At 38.1% G+C, this 25,298-nt stretch overlaps 1 protein-coding gene across 1 annotated transcript; it reads left to right on the top strand.

Moving 5' to 3' along the window:
- The first annotated feature begins 7,657 nt into the window (after positions 1-7,657).
- On the top strand, positions 7,658-23,410 carry LOC117288592 (sperm-associated antigen 16 protein-like). Its single transcript, XM_033769507.1, has 15 exons — positions 7,658-7,747; positions 11,989-12,063; positions 12,722-12,789; positions 13,816-13,940; positions 15,028-15,165; positions 15,503-15,610; positions 16,282-16,399; positions 17,153-17,371; positions 18,360-18,493; positions 18,760-18,903; positions 19,406-19,506; positions 20,772-20,856; positions 21,495-21,621; positions 22,047-22,304; positions 23,201-23,410. The coding sequence occupies exons 1-15, from the start codon at positions 7,693-7,695 to the stop codon at positions 23,309-23,311; spliced, it is 1,866 nt and encodes a 621-aa protein (XP_033625398.1). The 5' UTR covers positions 7,658-7,692; the 3' UTR covers positions 23,312-23,410.
- The last annotated feature ends 1,888 nt before the right edge of the window (positions 23,411-25,298 follow it).

Below are 25,298 nucleotides of genomic sequence, written 5' to 3'. Positions count from 1 at the left end.
AACCTGTCAAAATTAAGGTTCAATCGGTCATGTCAGTTTGAAATTCCAACAGAAATAAATAAACCTTAATTTCTCATTCGGACTTTAGCGCTCAGTGAGCTTTTACTAATTTACTTGGGTACGAGTTCATTTAGATATGAATTCAGCTGGGTACGAGTTCCCTTTAGGACGAGTTGACTTAGGGCGAGTCGATTTTGGTACAAGTTGAATAGGGTACGAGTTGACTTGGATACCATGTAATTTGAATTCGTCCAAAAGGTCAACTCGTGCCACAGTCAACTCGTACCCATGTCATAGCGTACCGGCTCTTAACGCACGTTGTTGTGCAGAGGAGATGTTTGAGGCCTGACGTTTCCCATCTTGGGAAGGAGGCCTTCAAAAACCCACGTTTGAATAACACAGGTTGATAAAAGCTAATTCATATATTCTTCTTAACCGTAAATGGAGTTCCTCTAATTTTTCAAAATTATGTAAACAGTTAAACCAATCTAATAATTCAATAAACTCCAAGTGGGAAATAGCCTCCGACCCCCCACCACACGCACAACATTGCTTATGAATTAAAAACAGAAGTTCATATCAGTTTTGGGAAAAAATATAAAAAACAAACATCCATTAAAAGATGTTAGTTTGAGAATCCATAACAGAAATGAATAAAACTAATTTCCCTTACGGACTTTAGCGCTCAGTGCGCTTTTACTAATCTACATGGGTACGATTTCACCTGGGTACGAGTTTACTTGGGGACGAGTTCATTTTGGGACGAGTTGGTTGGGGACGAGTTGATTTTGGTGCAAGTTGAACAGGGTAGGAGTTGACTTGGATACCATGTGATTTGAATTCTTCCAACAGGTCAACTCGTGCCACAGTCAACTCGTACCCATGTCATAGCGTACCGGCTATTAACGCACGTTGTAGTGCAGAGGAGATGTTTGAGGCCTGACGTTTCCCATTTTGGGAAGGAGGCCTCCCAAAACCCACCTTTGAATAGCAAAGGTTGATAAAAACTAATTCATATATTCTTATTAACCGTAAATGGAGTTCCTCTAATTTTTTGGAATTATGTAAACAGTTAAACCAATCTAATAATACAATAAACTCAAAGGGGGAAATAGCCTCCGAACCCAAACCCCCACACACAACAGTGCTTATATTAGTTTTTTGAAACAAATATAAAAAAGAAACATCCCTTAAGATTTGTTAGTTTGAGAATCCATAATAGAAATAAATAAAACTAATTTCCCTTGCGGACTTTAGCGCTCAGTGCGCTTTAACTATTTTACTTGGGTACGAGTTCACTTTAATACGATTTCACGTGGGGACGAGTTCACATTTTGGACGAGTTGACTTGGGGACGAGTTGATTTTTGTACAAGTTGAACAGGGTACGAGTTTACTTGGATACCATGTGATTTGAATTCTTCCAACAGGTCAACTCGTGGCACAGTCAACTCGTACCCATGTCATAGCGTACCGGCTATTAACGTACGTTGTAATGCATAGGAGATGTTTGAGGCCTGACGATTCCCATTTTGGGGAGGCCTCCCAAAATCCACGTTTGAATAGCACAGGTCGATAAAAACTAATTCATATATTCTTCTTAACCGTAAATGGAGTTCGTCTAATTTTTAAAATTATGTAAACAATTAAACCAATCTAATAATACAATAAACTCAAAGGGGGAAATAGCCTCCGAACCCAAACCCCCCACACACAACATTGCTTATGAAGTTAAAAAAGAAGGTTCAAATTAGTTTTTGGAACAAATATAAAAAAGTAACATCCCTTAAGAATTGTTAGTTTGAAATTCCATAATAGAAATAATTAAAACTAATTTCACTTACGGACTTTAGCGCTCAGTGCGCTTTTACTAATTTACTTGGGTACGAGTTCACTTTGATACGATTTCACGTGGGTACGAGTTTACATGGGGACGAGTTCATTTTGGGACGAGTTGGTTTGGGGACGAGTTGATTTTGGTACAATTTGAATATGTTACGAGTTGACTTAGACACCATGTGATTTGAAATCTTCCAACAGGTGAACTCGTGCCACAATCAACTCGTACCATGTCATAGCGTTCCGCCTATTAACGCACGTTGTAGTGCAGAGGAGATGTTTGAGGCCTGACGATTCCCATTTTGGGAAGGAGGCCTCCCAAAACCCACGTTTGAATAGCACAGGTTGATAAAAACTAATTCATATATTCTTCCTAACCGTAAATGGAGTTCCTCTAGTTTTTAAAATTATGTAAACAATTAAACCAATCTAATAAACCAATAAACTCAAAGGGGGAAATAGCCTCCGAACCCAAACCCCCCACACACAACAGTGCTTATGAAGTAAAAAAAGAAGGTTCAAATTAGTTTTTGGAACAAATATAAAAAAGTAACATCCCTTAAGAATTGATAGTTTGAAATTCCATGATAGAATCAAATAAAACACATTTCCTTTACGGACTTTAGCGCTCAGTACGCTTTTACTAATTTACTTGGGTACGAGTTCACTCGAGTACGATTTCACCTGGGTACGAGTTTACTTGGGGACGAGTTCATTTTGGGACGAGTTGGTTTGGGGACGAGTTGATTTTGGTACAAGTTGAATATGGTACGAGTTGACTTGGATACCATGTAATTTGAATTCTTTCAACAGGTCAACTCGCGCCACAGTCAACTCGTACCATGTCATAGCGTACATGCTATTAACGCACGTTGTAGTGCAGAGGAGATGTTTGAGGCCTGACGATTCCCATTTTGGGAAGGAGGCCTCCCAAAACACACCGTTGAATAGCAAAGGTTGATAAAAACTAATTCATATATTCTTCTTAACCGTAAATGGATTCCTCTAATTTTTAAAATTATGTAAACAATTAAACCAATCTAATAATACAATAAACTCAAAGGGGGAAATAGCCTCCGAACCCAAACCACCCACACACAACATTGCTTATGAAGTTAAAAAAGAAGGTTCAAATTAGTTTTTGGAACAAATATAAAAAAGTACCATCCCTTAAGAATTGTTAGTTTGAAATTCCATAATAGAAATAATTAAAACTAATTTCCCTTTCGGGCTTTAGCGCTCATTGCGCTTTTACTAATTTACTTGGGTGCGAGTTCACTTTGATACGATTTCACGTGGGTACGAGTTTACTTGGGGACGAGTTCATTTTGGGACGAGTTGGTTTGGGGACGAGTTAATTTTGGTACAATTTGAATATGGTACGAGTTGACTTGGACACCATGTGATTTGAAATCTTCCAACAGGTCAACTCGTGCCACAGTCAACTCGTACCATGTCATAGCGTACCGGCTATTAACGCACGTTGTAGTGCAGAGGAGATGTTTGAGGCCTGACGTTTCCCATTTTGGGAAGGAGGCCTCCCAAAACCCACCTTTGAATAGCACAGGTTGATAAAAACTAATTCATATATTCTTCTTAACCGTAAATGGAGTTCGTCTAATTTTTAAAATTATGTAAACAATTAAACCAATCTACTAATACAATAAACACAAAGGGGGAAATAACCTCCGAACCCTCCCCCCACACACAACATTGCTTATGAAGTAAAAAAAGAAGGTTCAAATTAGTTTTTGGAACAAATATAAAAAAGTAACATCCCTTAAGAACTGTTAGTTTGAAAGTCCATAATAGAAATAACTAAAACTAATTTCCCTTACGGGCTTTAGCGCTCAGTGCGCTTTTACTAATTTACTTGGGTACGAGTTCACTTTGATACGATTTCACGTGGGTACGAGTTTACTTGGGGACGAGTTCACTTTTGGACGAGTTGACTTGGGGACGAGTTGATTTCTGTACAAGTTGAACAGGGTACGAGTTGACTTGGATACCATGTGATTTGAATTCTTCCAACAGGTCAACTCGTGCCACAGTCAACTCGTACCCATGTCATAGCGTACCGGCTATTAACGTACGTTGTAGTGCAGAGATGTTTGAGGCCTGACGATTCCCATTTTGGGGAGGCCTCCAAAAATCCACGTTTGAATAGCACAGGTTGATAAAAACTAATTCATATATTCTTCCTAACCGTAAATGGAGTTTCTCTAATTTTTAAAATTATGTAAACAATTAAACCAATCTAATAAACCAATAAACTCAAATGGGGAAATAGCCTCCGAACCCAAACCCCCCACACACAACAGTGCTTATGAAGTAAAAAAAGAAGGTTCAAATTAGTTTTTGGAACAAATATAAAAAAGTAACATCCCTTAAGAATTGATAGTTTGAAATTCCATGATAGAATCAAATGAAACACATTTCCCTTACGGACTTTAGCGCTCAGTACGCTTTTACTAATTTACTTGGGTACGAGTTCACTTGAGTACGAATACACCTGGGTACGAGTTTACTTGGGGGACGAGTTCATTTTGGGACGAGTTGGTTTGGGGACGAGTTGATTTTGTTACAAGTTGAATATGGTACGAGTTGACTTGGATACCATGTAATTTGAATTCTTTCAACAGGTCAACTCGTGCCACAGTCAACTCGTACCATGTCATAGCGTACATGCTATTAACGCACGTTGTAGTGCAGAGGAGATGTTTGAGGCCTGACGATTCCCATTTTGGGAAGGAGGCCTCCCAATACCCACCGTTGAATAGCAAAGGTTGATAAAAACTAATTCATATATTCTTCTTAACCGTAAATGGAGTTCCTCTAATTTTTAAAATTATGTAAACAATTAAACCAATCTAATAATACAATAAACTCAAAGGGGGAAATAGCCTCCGAACCCAAACCCCCCACACACAACATTGCTTAGAAGGTTCAAATTAGTTTTTGGAACAAATATAAAAAAGTAACATCCCTTAAGAATTGTTAGTTTGAAATTCCATAATGGAAATAATTAAAACTAATTTCCCTTTCGGGCTTTAGCGCTCATTGCGCTTTTACTAATTTACTTGGGTACGAGTTCACTTTGATACGATTTCACGTGGGTACGAGTTTACTTGGGGACGAGTTCATTTTGGGACGAGTTGGTTTGGGGACGAGTTGATTTTGGTACAATTTGAATATGGTACGAGTTGACTTGGACACCATGTGATTTGAAATCTTTCAACAGGTCAACTCGTGCCACAGTCAACTCGTACCATGTCATAGCGTACATGCTATTAACGCACGTTGCAGTGCAGAGGAGATGTTTGAGGCCTGACGTTTCCCATTTTGGGAAGGAGGCCTCCCAAAAACCCACCGTTGAATAGCAAAGGTTGATAAAAACTAATTCATATATTCTTCTTAACCGTAAATGGAGTTCCTCTATTTTTTAAAATTATGTAAATAATTCAACCAATCTAATAATACAATAAACTCAAAGGTGGAAATAGCCTCCGACCCCCCCCCCCCACACACAACATTGCTTATTAAGTAAAAAAAAAGAAGAGTTCAAATTAGTTTTTGGAACAAATATAAAAAAGTAACATCCCTTAAGAATTGTTAGTTTGAGATTCCATAATAGAAATAAATAACAATAATTTCCCTTACGGACTTTAGCGCTCAGTGCGCTTTTACTATTTTACTTGGGTACGAGTTCACTTGAGTACGATGTCACCTGGGTACGAGTTTACTTGGGGACGATTTCATTTAACCAATCTAATAATTCAATAAACTCAAAGGGGTAAATAGCCTCCGAACCCCTCCCCCTCCCCCCAACACTCCATTGCTTATGAAGTAAAAAAAGAAGTTCATATCAGTTTTTGGAAAAAATATGAAAAAGAAACATCCCTTAAGAATTGTTAGTTTTAAAGTCCATAATAGAAATAAATAAATAAAGCTAATTTCCCTTACGGACTTTAGTGCTCAGTGCGCTTTTACTATTTGACTTGGGTACGAGTTCACTTGAGTACTTTTTCACCTGGGTACGAGTTTACTTGGGGACGAGTTCACTTTGTGACTTTGGTACACATTGAACAGGGTACGAGTTGACTTGGATACTATGATCCGAATTCTTGCAACGGGTCAACTTGTGCCACAGTCAACTCGTACCCATGTCATAGCGTACCGGCTGCATGTTAACGCACGTTGTAGTGCACAGGAGATGTTTGTGCCATGACTTTTTCCATTTTGGGAAGAAGGCCTCCCAAAACCCACGTTTGAATAACACAGTGTCATAAAAACTGATTCATATATTCTTCTTATACAACCGTTGGATGGTAAAAAGTGTGAACACTGGAGTTTTAGGACAGACTTATGTTCATACAGCAGCTAGTTACCGTAGAAATCTTGGAATATTTCTAACTCCATGTTCCGACTAAATAAACTCCCATACAGTGCGGTGCAGTCAGTGCAAAAATGTAAAATATTTCAAAAAACAAGATTTAAAAGAAAAAGAAAACAACTAAGAAGTCGATCTAAAAGCTTTCTACAGTAATTAAAGGTGCAAAATTTAATAATTGGATTCCTTGTGCCCGTCGAGTTAATCCCCTTCAAGCCAAACACCCCTACTGATTGTGTATAATATGTTCAAGCATGAAAGTCGAGCGGCATCAATCTTGAAAAACTAAAAAAAATGTTTAATCAAGTCGCACGCGCGGCGGCAGCACCCCCAGATCATAGATGTAGAATTATAATAACTAGATCGGCCGCGCGTACATACGCGCCATTGCCTGTGTAGAACAAGATTTGGTTCGCCATGGACGCGGTAAAAATTTCACGTTCGAAAGGCGACGCGCGAAAATAAATGTCACGTGCTGACGGCAAAAAGTCACGTGCTGACGGCAAAGCACAGAAAATGTACACGGGAGATAGGCAATGGCGGCCCCCATGCCAGAACCCGCGTATGTACGCGCGGCCGATCTAGTTATTCTATTCTATATCTATGCCCCAGATATACACACGAAAAAAGACAAGCGCGAGCGTCAAAGCCGCGATCAGCGCCTTTAGCAACTCTTTATCTAATTATATATTCATAATGCATGCACCTTCTGTGTGGGTGCGTTCGTTTAGCTTCCCTGGGTCGACCCTGGTGTTTGCGTGTTTTTTTACCCCAAGGACGAACGTGTGCAAATAATTACCCACGTTCGTCCTGGGAAAAAAACCCGTCACACACCGGGGTCGACTCAGGGAACCTAAACGAACGCACCCGTACCCTGTGTTACTCTCAGCACGTGACCATTTAGTGCACCAAAATGAGTGTGGGTCATATGGGGCCCCGGTACACGCGACGTGTGATCTACGGTATTGCGTCTTCTTATTAGCCAACAACTCATCACAATCATGCATTATGCATAACATTTCTCCCTCCAAAATCTGTGGCAAAAAGTAAAGAAAAACAGAAGGGTAGACATCTGGGGTGCCGCGTGAAGCCCCAAGTTAAGTCACGAAAGTTGCGTTCCAGGTGTTAACGCTTTCATTTTTTGAACTCAGCCATTGGAATGTTTTTGAGACTGCATGCAGCGATTACTATTCCAGACGCATGCAGCATGCAGCCATGCATCATCTACATATCGATCTCTTGCTCAACCTGCAGATTGCGCAGCTCGACTGCAGAACCGTGCGCAATCTGGATATTGGGCAAACCTCTAATGCGCTTTTTGTCAATGGGCTCATCTTACAATGAGGTCATTGAACTTAAAGCATAGCAACACAATAGTCGGTACACCACTCGCTCCTACATTGTTATTTGTATACGATTAGATGTGTACCAGACCTTGTAGCAAACTTCAAAGATACAATAAAAATGGCGACCGCTGCAGGAGAAAGAGCCGGCGAAGACGGGGCTTATTATTTGGAACGTATCCTTGCACTATTCTTTCTTTCACATAAGTTTTTTCCCATGGTTAACTACTTAAGGTATATTGAGGTCTATTTGCACTGCCTATGCTATGGACTATGGTGGTGCCTACCATGAAGTTAATGGAATAATGTGTTGGAAAATTAATTGTTTACAAAACGGAATTTTTAATTAAGCGAGCACTCGTCAACACACTACACAGGTGACAGTGACTGAACATGCTGTTTTAAAATACAGAAACAAACAAAATGTATTTTTTTCATGTGCCAGTCGTTAACTTCTCGTAGTGCTATTGAAGATAATTAATGTTATTACATTAGGTGATCGGGCATTTCTATACGCCGCTCCAATGGAACAATCTCCCACCTTACCTTGCATTACAGCCATTCCGTGGTATTTGCGCTTCATAGTAAAAAATTTAAAATGGTTATTGTTGAAGTTTTTACATTTATTTTGAAACAAGAACACCTAGCGCTTCTTCTTCTAAAAAGACTTTATACAAATATTCTTTATTGTTTTTGCGACAGCCTTGTGAGTAAAGGGTAAAAAGTGTACACAAAAGTCTGAAAAATCCTTGAAATTCAGGTTTTGAAAAAAAAATCATGAATCAATAGGTGTTCAGATTTAATCATTTTGTATAAACAACAAAGAGTCATTAGTAAGGACAGCCAAAATTTAATATGCCTTTTTGAACTATTAACTTTTGAAAAATGGTAGTTAATTTTTACCCTCGTTTTACTGTCACGCGAGTCACAAAAAAAATGATTATAGTATTTTTTCTATTGTAGACCCTCAACATTTTTTTTCTTCTCTCTCATAATAGTGGTCTTTTCAAAGGGTCTTTCAAGAATTAATTAGTTTTTTTTACCTAGGCCTTCTACCTAAACAAAAAAAAACACCCTCGAGTTTGTCACGCGAGTCACGGCTAATGCACTTAATGCACATGGTTAGCAAAAGCTACCAAAGTATTCTGGGGATGATGTCTATGGAATGTTACCAAAGCACCCCCAGCCCACTGGAACATACTACTATGCCCCTGAATTTATAAATTTGTGTTAGAACAATGAATTATAACACTGTACAATTTTAACCTGGCACACTGTCAGCAGATCATGTTAAACTACATACACTGCATACTGCACTGTACAATGTGCTCACATCTGCATAATTTACCTGCATTATTTAAATAATACAAGGAATGATAAACTTAAAACAAGAACAAACAAAAATATTTGATGAAACTGGGTATTTTAAGACAGTATTCTTAAGTTAGATTTGGAGGGAGGCATCAATAAAGAAATTACTTATCAGATTTACATGTACTCAGCCTAACACAGTCTAATGCCATTAGAACTTGACACCAAAATTTGTGGTTTCTTAACCACTCTGCCAAGCGTAGTGAGAAAAAAGTCCTTTACCCAATCACAAAACAATATAATAATTTCTAGTAAGGGTTCTCTCTATGGGTTTGAGTGGTTGTGAAAAGAACCGGTGGTTTAACAACTCAACGTTTCGACCAGACAGTGTTGTTAAACCGCCAATTCTTTTCAGAACCACCCCAACATTACCATGTTTAAGTCAAAGCCTGTTCAGATAATTTTTCCTTTAAATGTTGCTTCAGGCGTTTCTTCCTTTTATGAAAAGATTCAATTTCAAGTTCTGAGTGTTCTGAATGAAATAAAATGTTCTTGTTATGCAGTATCCTGTTTAGTTATTGTATATTTTCTCACTTGTCACGCGAGTCACAAACTTCTGTCACGCGAGTCACGTTGCATTTAACAAATTTTCAATTTTGTAAAAACTTTTTATTTTGTACTTTTTATAGTATAATATAGTGCTTCTCTTGTACTTAAAAAAAAAGTGATCTGTAACTAAAAAGTTCCTCTGAGTTCTCACGACTGGGCAATGGCATACAGGGATGCAACACCTTTCATTTTTTGGCAGTCACGCGAGTCACATTTTTGGAACTCCTATAAAAACATGATACCTACACAATTTGTTTTCCTTTTTTATTTGTTGTTATAGGGCTCTTCACTAAGTTTATATAAATTGAGTTACATGAGAGCCATGTGTTATATTTTGGAGTATAGATCTTTCAAAAGTTGGAAAACCAGTGAGATTGTCACGCGAGTCACAATGGAATGGCTGATTAGATTAGAAAGGACAGTCTTCTTTTAAAACTTAAAGACAGTGGACACTATTGGTAATTGTCAAAGACTATCCTTCACAGTTGGTGTATCTCAACTTATGCATAAAATAACAAACCTGTGAAAATTTGAGCTCAATCGGTCATCGAACTTGTGAGATAATAATGAAAGAAAAAAACACCCTTGTCACACGAAGTTGTGTGTGTTTAGATGGTTGGTTTCGAGACCTCAAGTTCTAAACCTGAGGTCTCAAAATCAAAATTCGTTGAAAATTTCTTCTTTCTCGAAAACTATGGCACTTCAGAGGGAGCCGTTTCTCACAATGTGTTATACCACCAACCTCTCCCCATTACTAGTCACCAAGAAAGGTTTTATGCTAATAAATATTTTTAGTAACTACCAATAGTGTCCACTGCCTTTAATTTATTTAAATCTAAGTTAAGAACCTATTTGTTTACTTCACCCATTTAATTCAGTCTTGATCTGTTTGTGTATTTGTTTTTTCATTTTTTCTCTGCATTTTTTGTATTCCTTGTAATGCGCAGTAGAGTAAATTTAAAGGGAAGGTAGGACCTACACGTTTGGTAATTAATTACTCAAAACATATATTATCTTAAGAACGGACTTGGTAACTAGCATTGGAGAGCTGTTGATAGTATAAAACATTGTGGAAAACGACTCCCTCTGAAGTAACATAGTTTTTGAAAAAGAGGTAGTTTCTCACTAAATTAGTAAAAGACTTCTAGCTAGAAGTCTTTTATTCCTATCTGAAAGCACACAAATTCGTCCAACAAGGGTGTTTTTTCTTTCATCATTTTCTCCCAACTCCGATGATCGATTGAGCTCAAACTTTCACAGGTTTGTTATTTTATGCATATGTTGAGATACACCAAGTGAAAAGACTGGTCTTTGGTTGACAATTACCAATAGTGTACCTTCCCTTTTAATAGGTAACTGCGCGATATTAATGTACGTTTTTTTTTATTATTGTTATTATTATATCTTATAATCTTGGTGTATTGGTGTATTTATAAAATTGTATTATGCATTTTTGGCGGTCATTGTTTGGCAAAACATGTCTTTTATTTATTTATAGGCCTAGCCCTAGTGTCAACCTGTTTTTTGTTTATTTTTAGTGTCAACCTGTAAACTTTGATGTCAGGAAACTTTTGTTTATTTATTTTTTTAAAACATTTCAAAAGTCGCACCAAAAGAACGAGTTGTCTTTGAATCACAACCATTTTTACAAATGAATAATTTAAGAATATAAATAAACAAAAAGGCAAAAAGGCCACAAAAGACCTACAATAAAATCACAGACCACCAAGATTCAAGAAAAAAATAATTATTATTATTAATAGTTAAAACTAAGTTACTTAGTGATTGTAAACAATCACAAAGAAAAATATTTTTAAATTATTAAAACTAGATATTGCACGTTAAAATGACCCTCTACATTCCAGATAATTAAACAAAATGATTTATTAAGTATTATTTCGTATCTCAACAGACATATTAAGGAATCAGATTTGAATGAAGGTATGAAGTGACAAGGATGAGGGTACGAAGTGACTCAGCTGGTGGTCACTTTGTACCTCGCCCATGTTCAGATGGTACGAAATAAACAATTTGGTTTTTACGATACGAAATGACCAGTTTTGGTTGCGGTACGAAGTGTCCCGAAGATACAAAGTGTCCAGGGTACGGAAGTGGCACAGGTACATGAATGAAATGTCTGCAATCCTAAATTGAGTCAATGTCACATTTAATATTATTTTACTTTTCTTTTTACTATTAGTTCCTGGATTTTGTTTGCACGGGGATGGGTTTTCCCCATCCTTGGCAAAGTTGGGGTTTTCATCCCACGCATCAAAACTTAACATTTTTGTTTAAGTGTCCTATTCATCTTTTAATTGGCTGTTGGATGTGTAACAATAACGTCTTGTTTAGCATTATTTTTTATTTTGTACATTCATTTATTTGTTTCTTATTTGTGTTGTTTTTGTTTGAATAAATAAATGTAAATTACGAAGATCAAGAAATTCAAAAATGTGAAATGAGCATGAATTAGTTTTCTTAACTGAGTTTCACCCAGAGGCCGTATTACCTGTTGACTCTGATGATGAGTTTCCCTATGAAGAAGTGGAAATTGATGATGATTTCGCATCAGGTAAGTCGTTCAAAGTTCTTTGTTCAGGCCTGGAATTATATCTTTGAGAGGTCAAGGCCATTTTCATTGGGAAAATGACACTTTCTTGTTCATTGGGAAAGTTTTCAATGGGCACCAAGGCCAAGACCAGGGCAACAGAGGCCATGGCCTCCGTAGACCTGCAACAACCAGGGGCAATGAAGGCAATAGACTGTGGAAGTCTTCTGGTATTTGAACTTCCATGACCTTTGTGGTCCCAACCTTGTTGAGTTTTACATTTGGGAGATTTTGTTTCGTCCATTACATTAGTTTAACGTAATTTTTGGCCATGAAAACTACATGTTTTTGAAAATGTAATTAACAACACATATTAAAGTAAAAGTTAATTCAACAAAATAACAGACGAAAAAAAACCTAATATTTAAACTTGACCTCAGGTCAGGTTACTTGAACAAACTTCTCATGTTTTCTTGCTCCAGTGCACGCCAGACTTGTACAGTCTGATGCCTCTGTAGAGTGTCAGACCTGCCATTGTTGTCCACATGCTTTAAATACCCTAATCCTAATTGAACAATAAATTAATCAACCTAAACAACTCTCAAATCATCGTCTGTATGATCCAAATCCTGTACCTATGTCTTGAAACTAAACTGCAAGCGTTTATATTTGATGAATTCAGAACCAGATGAGGATCTTCATGCTGCAGTGAGAACTATTCAAGAAGCTCAGGAAGATCAAGATGCATTGGTACGTTTAAGCTCATTAAGGAATTTACCACTGTGCCTCATAAGTCAGTTGATAAAGCATCTGCCAAAAGTGTCAGGAGTCTTGGGTTAAAATCCCAATGAGGACTTCTTGGTTTTTCTTTTGTTTGGAACGTTATTTCACTTTTATGGTGATTAGGCACCGTACCAAATTTTGTGTTTGTTACTTTGCCCTATTGCGCATCTATATGCAACACCGAGAGAAAAACATGATTTTTAGGGAAAACCTAAGGGAGTATACCGCTATGCCTCCTAGCACAGTTGCCAGAGCATTTGCCCGAAGTGTCAGGGGTCTGGGGTTCAAATCTGACTGAGGACCATTTGATTTTTCCCTCATCCAATGTTAAGTTGTTTCATTTCTATGGTGATTAGGCACCATACCAAATTTTGTGTTTGTTACTTTGCCCAATTGCGCATCTTTGCAACACCGAGAGAAAAATATGGTGTATAGAGTAAAATAAAGAGTGTCAGGGGTCTTGGGTTCAAATCCCACTTGGGACCATTTGATTTTTCTCTCATCCCATATCTCAAGGAGTTTGTACACATTGGTCAACCGTCTAGAAACATCTTTGAAAATCTAATTTGAAAGTTTAACCTCACGAGAAAGATTGTGCTTTGAGAGAACATGTGATGAACAAGGATATTTTTTAAGAGATGGGGGACGGCCACGTCCGACTAGCTGGTAGAGCACTGGCACGTTAATCTGGATGTTATAGGTGCAAGTCCTGCTCTTGTAAAGTTTTCTATGTTTAACCCAAAATTATTTAAAACATGTTCTGTTATATATTTTTTTAAATGCCTAAAATAGGTTTGACATCTTTAGTGATACAAGTTTTAACCTTAATCTGGTAAGCATAATTTTGCTGTGCTTTAGAACTTGGCAGCTCCTCAGCATGTTTGTGTACTAGAGCGGCTCTTTGAAAATCCTTCATGATTATGACAGGGTAGAACGTGACTTTTAGATATGTCCTCTGAAAATCTTCTTTTTGTGAACTTCTTAAACTCTTAGACGGCTGGAGAGCGCATGGTCCCTCCTCCTGTCAACCTGAGGCCTGAGGTGGTGGATGACTTCGTCAGGAACTTCTTGGTCAAGATGGGCATGATGCGGACTCTGGATTGCTTTCAAACAGAATGGTAAAATCAAATTGATAATAATAATAATAATAGTAATACCAAAACGTATGTAATATAGCGCCCTAAATCATGTAGATATGTTCTAAGGCCCTGAACATGGCATTACGAGGCAAATTGAAAATAAGAAACGGAATTATAACAGCGGGAGTAAAAATTCTTAAAAACATCACATGATACAAATCCTCTGCAGCTAATGTCTTTCAGGCCCGCCATTTTGGGAGTCGAGTTACTTGTAAAAATTGTGGTAGGCTTGTAAACACTGCTTGGCCAAAGATGTGCACTCTACTGTACAAGACACCTAGGGACGTTGAATTTGAAAATGCTGCAACCAAGATTATTGTAGGAAGAAACTATAAGTAAAAGGAGTGTACAGAATTGGTAGGAAACAAAAATCGTGAAGAACACAGATGTACATAAAACTTACACGGTCTAATGATGGTGATAGTTGAAAACATCCCTTGAAAAAATTCTGTCTGAAATGTCATAATTTGATGAGAAATAAATAATCTAACTTGATGTTTGGAGTTTATCGCTCAGTGAGCGTTTTATTCATTTTTATTTTGGCATCGATGCAATGCAAGATTGGTAATTGGTTTTTCACTATTCTCTCGTGACCCAGATGGCCAATCAATCTCAAACTTCTACAGGTTTGTCAGTTAATGTATAGGGTGGATTACATAAAGTGCTTACATTGGCAGCAACTGTTTTGTTAGCAGAAACCAATTCTGTAATGAGCCTTTAAGTTATAGTTGACATGATTATTGTGTTGATGACATTAGGTGAATTGGGTAAATACTGAAGTACAGCCTTCTTCCAGCCACACAGATTATACTTGTTTTAGTAGCATAAAGCTGTGAACCAGTGTAGATGGCTCCTTACAAACAAAATACGACATTAGTGATAAATTTGTGTTGCGAAAATTAGCCCAAGGACAAGTTTTCTCATTCCAAAAATGTACATGTATGAATGAAACACAATTAGGCACGTTTTATTGCTTACCTACTTTCTCCAGTTACTTTTTTTTTGCACGCCCTTCTTCCGGGCGCATAACAATTATGCCAATGTTCAACCTTGTGTTTACTGTTAGGTATGAGCTGCAGCAGCGAGGCTTACTGAACGAGGAAGACGTCAAGACTGTCCCTGATGTGTATGTTCGCAACCAGCAGCTTGACCTCCAGGTCAAAACACTCAGGAGAGACTTGGACAAGTTTAAGGATGCTGCAAAGTAAGTCGTACAGCCCTTGTAATGTACACTAGTGTTCTTTGAAATCCTGCAAATAAGGAATTCAAAATCTCCACTTACGTACATCACCATTCTCCACTTACATGCAAGCGCCAAATTTGTGCGCTAGCTGTGTAAGCATAGAATGCTAAGAAACATGGAGTATACACGCGCACAAGCCAAAATACCTCGCTTACTCGTGAACTACGCTTGGCGTAAGCACAGAGTTCTCTGCTTCAACATGCGCTGAGTCTTTTCTTACGGTAAGCAGAGCCATGAAATTGGGCGCTGGTTTTATGAATGATTCTTTGTATTTTTTGTTTTCTTCTTTTTATAACAGTAAGGCTAAGGACACGTACGTGAAGCTGCGCAAGGAGAGAGATTTCAACCGTATGCATCACAAGAGAGTAGTTCAGGAGAAGAACAGGCTCATCGATGACATCAAACGGTAAAAACATGTCGCTCATGTCGCTCATTCTACCTTTACATCTTGAGTTTCTTACTGACCTGCCGATGGAGTTACTGATTTTAACCCTCTTGCTACAAAATTCTTAAAGACACTGGACACTATTGGTAACTGTCAAAGACAGGTCTTCTCACTTAGTGTATCTCAACATATGCATAAAGTAACAAACCTGTGAAAATTTGAGCTCAGTTGGACTTCAAAGCTGCGAGATAATAATGAAAGAAAAAACACCCTTGTCACACGAAGTTGTGTGCTTTCAGATGCTTGATTTTGAGACCTCAAAATCTAATTCTGAGTTCTGGAAATCAAAGTCGTAGAAAATTACTTCTTTCTCGAAAACTGCGTTTCTATAGAGGGACCCGTTTCTCACAATGTTTTATACTATTAACAACTCCCCATTACTCGTTACCGCCAACATAGAGCTGATTAGCTCAGTTGTAAGAGGCCGATGGTTCAAATCTAGCCCGGGTAAATTTTTCTCTCTACCCAAACAAATTTGTTCGACATAAATCAGCCACTGGTGCCCAGATTGGTTGAACACTCTTGCACGAAACACACATTTTCACACAAAAGAAACCTTGTTAAGGGTAAATTTTACAAGCTCTAATCACCACCTTTGCAATGACTTGATAAAATCTTACTATCAATACAAGGTTGAAGAAGCACTACGCGTCCTATGAGCCGACCTTGTCGCAACTGAAGGAGAAATATGAGGTGGCCATGAAAGAGAAGATGCTGGCTAAGCTAGAGAGAGACCGATCTGTCAATCAGGTATGTCAATCATCCAAAGCAGCCATCTTGATTGGTCCAAGTTAGTAGACTCCCTCAGCTCCTCCCACTTTCTCTTGGAACATGATGTGATCAGCTTTTAGTTGCAATAAGTTGAAAGGCCTTTTGACTGTGTTCTTTCTCTATGGTATTTGATAATCCTTATCATTAGCTGTGTGTCAGATCACTGCACAGGACACTATACTTTTAAATCTGTGCTGGGCTCAAGAGTGCTTGGCAAACATTGTGAGCCCTGAGCAAGCCCACCCAGCTTTGTTCCCCGTGGCTACAACACTGGCTATGATTGTCACTGAGTGATGTAATGTTAGCACTATTCTTACTAAATTGTGGCTGAGCAGTTAAGAAAACCGAATTCAAACTGGTGTTTTCTGATCAGCAGATTGCAAGTTTGAATCCCCCAGTCGTTACACCTGTGTCCTTAAGCAAGACACCTAACCATTGCTTTGCCGTTGGTCCCATGTTTTGTGTAGGACAATTAAAAGAACCCAGTGCATTTTATAATGAAAAGAGAATGGGTTCGCCCTGGTGTTCCTGGCATTGGCTGCTGAATGCGTCTTTGTAAACCCTTATAAGGTGAAAAATACATGTAATTGGGTTTCAGAAATCATAAGCTCAATAATCTTTCTGAAATTTTGTATATCTCAGCGCCTTGAGTACCTTGTTTGGTAGATACGTGTACGTGCGCTATATAATACTTCAATTATTAATATTATTACTATGAATCTATGTGTTCAGGTTTCTGGTCTCCAAGCCACACTTCGTAATCTAGAAGGAAGTAGCCGCGAGTCAGGATCCATGGAGCTCTCCAAGTCTGACCGTAGACTGATGTTTGCATCAGGGGTTGGCCCAACACAGAGTAGCGTCCGTCAAGCCAGGGAAGTGAACACCATGCCACGCCAACCCAACCCTCAGAACATGGACGTCACGGTACAACCCCAACCGAGACACCCTGATGTAAGTTTTTTTCATTTTACTATGTTAACAAAACATTGATGAAGAACGAGGCCCAGTCCAAACTTCTTGCAAATGCGAATGCGATACAAAGTTTGATGTCACAGGGCTGTTTTCACAGCGAATGTTTTGCAGGAGTTCATCACAAGTCCACTGATGCGTAGTTTCCACTGTGAATTTGTGACGTCAACATTTTGATATGAACCAGGCTTTATCACCACATGTGAATATTTTAAAGCTTATTAAGTCATGTCACATCGGGGCAATTACAGGGACTTTGGAGGCAATTGAGCTGTACGATAGTGCAACCCTGTTCCTAAAAAGATATCTCTGTAGTGCATTAATAATAATAATAATAGGGCAAACATTGTGAGTCCTGGGCAAGCCCTGTTGGGGTTTCGTGTGTTGTTCTGTTTGTGTATTCTTACTACATGTGTTTGTTTTAATGTCCGATGTGTGTTTGTGTACTTGTTGGTGTTCCCTGGTCTGTTTGATGTGGGTTTCGGTGTACTATTCATGTCTACTTATAATAATGTTTTTATCAATATTGTCTAATATTTAGTGTTATATGTTGTTATATTCATATGTATATTTATATTTATACATAGTTTTTAATGATTCCTGTAAGTGGCGGCTATCCGTGTTGGATATCAAAAATAAATAAATAAACAAAAATAAATAAAAAAGAGCGCTCTTACACAAGGTTGATTTTAGTGCATTGTCAAAGCTCAGGGCCCAATTTCATAAAGCTGTTAAGAAGGAAATACTGCTTCTCAAACTTCTTTTAAGCAAAAATTGAGTCGGGCACTAGCCACTTCAATTCAAACTTGATGTAATTTGTACTGATAACATTGTATTTGTGCTTACAGGCTTTATGAAATTGGGCCCAGATTATTAATCCTACTCTATAACTGTTGAAAATAAGTTTAAAATTGTGCTTCCTAGCACTCCCTTAATGGTTAAGATTTTCTATTTCTTGCTCACTGTGCAGGATTCTGAGTTCCCAACGGATACCGGCGTGAATCCTCAGCTGACAAACATCAAAGGACCGTCTGCTCACTTGACTCGCACTGGGGGATTCCGCCTGACTCATACCATCCAGGCTCACTCATTGGCCGTCAGTGGGTAGGTGTAGTTACGAAGATGCCTAAAGAGATTCTGTATTGATTTAACTATTAAAGCATTGCATGTTGAGACATCAGTGTATATTCACACCAACATTTTGACTTGCCTGCTCTAGACTGACAATGACGAGAGCAGGCTAGTCAACGAATCGTTAAGACAGCAAGACAAGTTCTCCAAGAGCAAAATCTACACAGTAAAGTAGGTATACACATGGTGCTACCGCAAAACCATGCATATATTTAATAATTTATGTTATTTTATCCCAGTATTGCTCTGCATCCACGGAAGCAGATCTTGGCCACAGTGAGCGATGACCACACATGGAAGATGTGGGCCATACCCAGCGGTGACATCATCATGACGGGAGAAGGGCATAGCGATTGGGTCGCTGATTGTGACTTCCATCCCAGGTAGGACACACACTTCACTCACCTCATATCGGGTTTCATGATTAACAATGGAGCCCAAATTCATAATACATGCTGATAGTTGTCAAAGACCAGGGGTCAATTTCACTTAACTTATAGCATAAAAACCTACTGGCTCTCTCTGAAGTAATGTAATTTCTCACTAAAATATTTTTAGGACTTCAGGCCTGAAGCCTTTTTTATGCATCCGAAAGCACACAAATTTGTGCAACAAGGGTGTTTTTTTTCTTTCATTATTCCCTTGAAAATGTTCACAGATTTGTTACTTTATGCATTTATATGTTTGGATACACCAAGTGAGAATATCGGTCTGTGACAAAGGTGTCCAGTGCCTTTAAAGAAGATTTGAAATAATATTTTCAATTTTTTTTTTGACAAATGGCTCAATTGTAGAACTTTACATTCTTTACATTAGTACCTACTTTTATCTTGATTAAATAAAACTGTTTCCCTAATACGGTGGTAATTTCTGTGATCATTGCAGTGGTGCGCAACTTGTGACAGCCAGCGGCGACTCCACTGTTAAGATTTGGGATTTCTCCAAGGCAGAATGTGTGCACACATTCACAGAGCATCAACATGCAGGTAAGAAAATCAACAAGTACATATGGGAATCCATCTCTAACTGCATTTTTCCTATTTTGAAACAAACAAATACCCCCAACCATAACCATAATATTGTTTCACAGTGCTTTAATATCTGAAATTGTATTTTGTCAGTGTAACTACAATTTAGTAAGAACATGATTTTCTTCAAGTGCTTAGCAGTTCCAGCATGTCCAGGGGCAAATTTCATTTGATTTTATAGGGTGCTGTTAGCGATGAACTCTGTGTTAAGCAATGCAATAAAACTAGCCCCTGATGTTATTTTAACATTTGTACCTAAAGATGTGTACAAAAACTTTTCCCTGAAAGCACAGTTTTCTGAAAAGTCATACATACCCTTTACTATTCTCAAATGATTTTACTTCTTTTATTCCATGTGAATTAATATCATATGTGTGTTAATTCCTTGCTGCTTATGACACCAATATGTTTAATGTGTGTACATTTGCTTGTAAATATGGTTGCCAGAATAAATATTATTATTATATAATGCAAATTCAATTTCTATTGACATCCACAGGGTATTGACGACATGTACTTTTCCTCTTTCTATTACATTTCTTTGTATTTCATTGTCAATATTGATTGTTTTATTTTTGTATGCAATTTATATATTCTTTATTCTATTGTTAGAATTGTCACAATTGAGCCGCCTGGGCTGTCCTGTAAAAACAATATTGTTTTATTCCTCATATTGTTTTAATCCTATTGTTTCTATTCCTATTGTCACATTTCATTGTATTTCAGTGTCGTAAACTCTTATCAGGAAGTTTAATATTTTGCAATCTTTATTGTTCTTTTGTTGTATGCAATATATTCTGTATTGAGGTAATTTTCATATTTCAGCCTTTTCTACTTTTGTTTTATAGCAAAGATTGTTTTAATCAACTTTTTTTGGTGTTTGCAATATTTAATGGTTTTTTGTTTGTTTAGGCCTATAATATGCAATTCATCTATTCTTATTGTAATAATCATTAATTGACATTTTTATTTGGGTGATCTTTTGGTCTTGTCAGGGGCAATTTTTCATAAAACTTTTAAAAATAAAATGTAAATAAAGTTGAAGTTTTATAATTAGATAGGCCTAGGTAAACGTTTCCTACAGAAAAAAATGCTACAGCTTCGGCTATGGCTTGCTGCATTGAAGTGTGAGATGTCCTTCACCCTTAGCAACAGTCAAAGCCGTAGCTGTAGCCGCCAACTCGGATATGGCCTCACTCTCTTTAGTTTTTTCTTGTCTACAGTTTGGGGATGCTCTTGGCATGCATGCGGTGATTTCGTCGCCAGTTGCTCGATGGATAACACGGCTAAAGTCTGGGATCTCAACAGGTTAGTTTGTTAAAAGATAAAACATAAAAGGGAAAGTTTCTGTTCTGTTCTCTTTTGCCCATTGTGCTTTTGGCACCCTAAAGGCCGAGTCACACCGTAGCGACAGCGAAAAACAATCATGACGCAAAGAGAACGCATTCTATTGGTTGAATTGCGCCACGCAGAATACGCCCACGCTTATTCAACCAATCGATGTTGTGCATTTTTAACTATCTGGTTTTTGTTCTCGTTATCGGGGCCTGTTTCACCGGGCCTTTATCCATTTTGATCTCTCAGTGACCTGATTCGCCTGACATCACCATCATAATGATCTCTGTTGCGCCATTTTAGGAGTCAATGTCCCTCATGTTGTACAGTGTAGTGCCATTTTTGGAGTCAATGCCCATCAAGTCATACAGTGTAGTGCAGATTTTTGTTTATCTTTCCTCCCTCGGTTTGGTTATATTGAGTTGAATGTGAGAAAATTAAGAAGGCCGCACCATGAAAAAGTTCTATTGTGGTTTAGTACCTTGATTTCAAGCTTTGGAATTCGGACCCACATACCTGTGGTTGAAAGTCCTACATCCCGACAAATCAAAAATTGGTTGGGGTTGAACTTTGGGTGACATATTTTCTTACCTTGTCATTATTTTCTTCAGTTTACGTTGTCGCTTCACGCTTCGTGGCCATGCAGACTCTGTGAACAGCATCGCCTTCCTTCCATACTCCAACACCCTGTTGACCAGCTCTGCTGATAAGACGGTGTCATTGTGGGATTCACGAACTGTAAGTTTTAAAATCACTTGCCTTTCTTTGACACTAAGGGCCTTTTCCTAACCTCAGCCTGAGCTCCAACTCTTGCTTGGGGCCTTTCTCAAACCTCGGCTTCACCCCTGTCTCCGGCTTGGGCTCCACTTGCTACGTACGCAGTGGAAAGATCGTTAGTTTGAACCTATGTATTTGTTATTGAACACGGTGGTTCAAACATCAGCAGACGGAGCCTGGAGCTGCAGCCTGAGCTCAAGCCGAGGTTTGAGAAAGGCCCCAGGGGTTCTGACTCCCGCTTGGACTCCATCATCAAAGAAATTTGCTAAGCAAAATTTCTATAAAAATTGAGCCCAGATGATTGTTTTAGAGATGACTGGGAGGAAAACAAAAACCAGTTTCGGAACTGACTTTTCTGATTGACTCTATATTTCTTCTTCTTATAGGGTATCTGTGGACAGACGTTCTATGGTCACACGCACTCTGTCAATCACGCTGCCTTTAGCCTCAAGGGTGACATTGTTGCGTCATGTGACAGCTACGGGAACGTCAAACTGTGGGACATACGCACCTGCGCGCCCATGACTACCGTTGACGTCGGCCCTCATCCGGCTAACAGAGTCACATTTGATGGATCCGCGTCCGTGTTGGCCATAGCAAGTAACGATGGCACAACAAAGATGTATGAGGTTGCTACGGGGCAGGTAGGAATGATCATGGTTATCTCAAACATTTAATAAAAAATATTGAATTAAAGAGGCACCTTGCCTTTGTTATGAAATGAATATGGAAAGATATGTTAAAAGGTGGAATAAAATGGTCTTACAATTTTACATGAAATTGTGTGTTTTTTTATGTCATATTTTGTGGAATCAAATTTTTGACTCCACAAAATGGTAGACCTTATGGTGGCTATACAAACAGTACTCCAACTTATGATCTAACAGGGCTCTTCACAAATCTTTCTGAAAAGCGCATAAGAAGGGTTTTTAAAACGATTTAATTTGTTTACACAATTAAAACCTGTTTTATCTCATATGAAATAAATTTACTTGTTGATCGAAAACATTTGATATGAATTTCAGCATAGAACACTTGTTGCTGTTTTCGCTCAAGTATGTCTTTAAAGTTAGTGGATACTATTGGTAATTACTCAAAATAATTCTTAGCATAAAACCTTTCTTGGTATTGAGTAATGGGGAGAGGCTGATAGTACAAAAACATTATGAGAAACGGCTCCCTCTGAAGTGCCATAGTTTTCGAGAAAGAAGTAGTTTTCCACGAATTTGATTTTGAGACCTCAGATTTAGAATTAAGTTGAGGTCTCAAAATTAACCATCTAAATGCACACAACTTCATGTGACAAGGGTGTTTTTTTTTTCATTATTGTCTTGCACATTCGGGAACGGATTGAGCTCAAATTTTCACAGGTTTGTTATTTAATGCGTATGTTGAGATACACCAAGTGAGAAGACTAGTCTTTGACAATTACCAATAGTGTCCAGTGTCTTTAAGAATAATACCTGCCATCATCAACAACTGTCAGTAATGATTTTTACAAATTACTAAAATGTATTTGTGTTTGTTCTTCCTCTTGCAGGTGTCCACACTGACTGGTCACGAAGACGCGGTTCATTCAGTGTGCTTTGATAAGTCTGGGGACTTCCTGGTGTCTGGAAGCAGCGACTGCTCAGTCAGAATCTGGTCTTAGATTCTCAGGGAATCTAGTCCTATCAAACAACCACAATGTTGTGTTTTTTTTGGGTGGTGCGATCATTTGAGTCAGTTGGGAGGGGGCGGTGCAGTTGGAAAGGGGGTTCGGTCAGGGGGGAATGTGGTAGATTTTGGAAGTGTTGGGTTGGATCAATCAATTCAGGTTTATCTGGCCTGCAATTCTTGAGGGGGCAAGGGCAATTTAATTTTTTCAAAGGGCAATTCCAACATAGGAAAATCTTTAAGTCTTCTTAAGGGGCACCAAGGTCAAGACCAGGGCAACAGAGGACATGGCTCCCGTGGCCTCTGTGTCGTTCCAGGCCTTATCTTTGTTATCTATGACCATCTGAGAAATATGACGCATTTAAAATCCGAATAATGCATTTTTTCCTGAGAGGTCTATCAGTGTTTGTTAAATTATCTTTTAAATCAAATTTTTGGATGTTCGTTCAAACGAAATGGGACTGACTCTGGGAAAAATATTAGTTATTCAATTTTCAATATTTAAATTTTTTAATCTATTGACAGCAAAGTGCAGCAAGTTATTCCAGATTCAAAATTGCGTCAAGAATGTCCATTGTTAATGAGGGTAAAAACAACTTTTGATTCCGTGCTCTTTATGCCTTTTATCCTCTGTAAATAAATTTCTACTGTTGTTAAAGTTTACTTTCGATTTGTTACATTTTTTCGTGGATATGTAGACAACGACATAAATGTTATATGATATGAGGGGTGACTATTCCTTACTTTTCTGTAAATATTGCATTTCCATTGTGTCTTGATACTGGTATTATGTAATAAGATACTAGCTCTCTATTTTCATCTTTTCAAACAGATTTTGAATTAATAACACCTGTTTGTTTAAAAAGCAAGTTTGTTCCTGTTGTTGCGTACATTTGTCAGCCACGGGTTTGAATCCTGGTTACGCCACTTGAGCCCCCAAGCAAGACACTATAATCAACCTCGTTCTTAGGGGTGATTGGTCTTGCTGTGCCACTTTTTCCCCCAGCATTAGCGCTGCTTGCTCATAAGTGACCGAGGCTGAACTTGCAAAAGGCCAACAACGCGCAAGGCTGTGTCAGTGTGATGTATTCAGCTCTTGTTAATTTTAAAGGAACACGTTGCCTTGGATCGGACGAGTTGGTCTTTGAAAAGCATTTGTAACCGTTTGTTATAAAATGCATATGGGTGGAAAGATGTTGTTAAAGTAGAATACAATGATCCACACAACCATGCCTCGAAATTGCGCGGTTTTCCTTTTACCTCGTCGACTAACACGGTCAGCGATTTATGGTTTTGACTCCCATAAATGGCCGACCATGTTAGTTCGCAAAGTAAAAGGAAAACCACGCAATTTCGAGGCATTGTTGTGTGGACCATTGTATTCTACTTTTAAAACATCTTTCTAACCATATGCATTTTATAACCAACGGTTACAAATGCTTTTTATAGACCAACTCGTCCGATCCCAGGCAACGTGTTCCTTTAACACAATGCTGTTTCATATTTACCCAAAGTTGGTCAAGCCCCACAGGCCGGGATCCGGGTCAATTCTGACTCAGAAGTTTGTAGTGTGAGTAGAAGAGACTGTTAATCATTCTTCATGATTATTCATGCTTGTATCATCAATATTCACTAATCAACCACACACTAATCAATCGATAGTTCGTATTTTCGATAACCATATTTATTTATTACATTCTTTTTCAACCATTAAAAACACTCATTTATGATTCCAAATGGTAACGTACTTATTTAAATACAAAATACGCTTAATGACAAAAGTGTAAACTAACAAATCTATAATGTTCGGCACACACGCAAGCAACCTGGCCCACTTTCATTGGTCTAGCTGCTTAAAAACATAAAAAGCTACGCACAGACATTGTTTACTCTCACTAAAAAGATCCTTATTTGTGTTCTCTTAATTAGGCCTACTTAAATTTCATAATTTGGTTTCATCTATCATTGGCAGTTGAAATTCC

Source organism: Asterias rubens, chromosome 3, assembly GCF_902459465.1.
Source record: "Asterias rubens chromosome 3, eAstRub1.3, whole genome shotgun sequence".
Lineage (NCBI taxonomy): Eukaryota > Metazoa > Echinodermata > Asteroidea > Forcipulatida > Asteriidae > Asterias > Asterias rubens.
This window is presented reverse-complemented; position numbering and strand designations above follow the sequence as displayed.

Coding starts and splice junctions, on each gene's coding strand:
- LOC117288592 (XM_033769507.1), top strand. CDS start 7,693: ATGGCGACCGCTGCAGGAGAAAGAGCCGGCGAAGACGGGGCTTATTAT. Junction 7,748..11,988: donor CGGGGCTTATTATTTGGAAC/GTATCCTTGCAC, acceptor AGTTTCACCCAG/AGGCCGTATTACCTGTTGAC. Junction 18,904..19,405: donor GATTGTGACTTCCATCCCAG/GTAGGACACACA, acceptor TGATCATTGCAG/TGGTGCGCAACTTGTGACAG.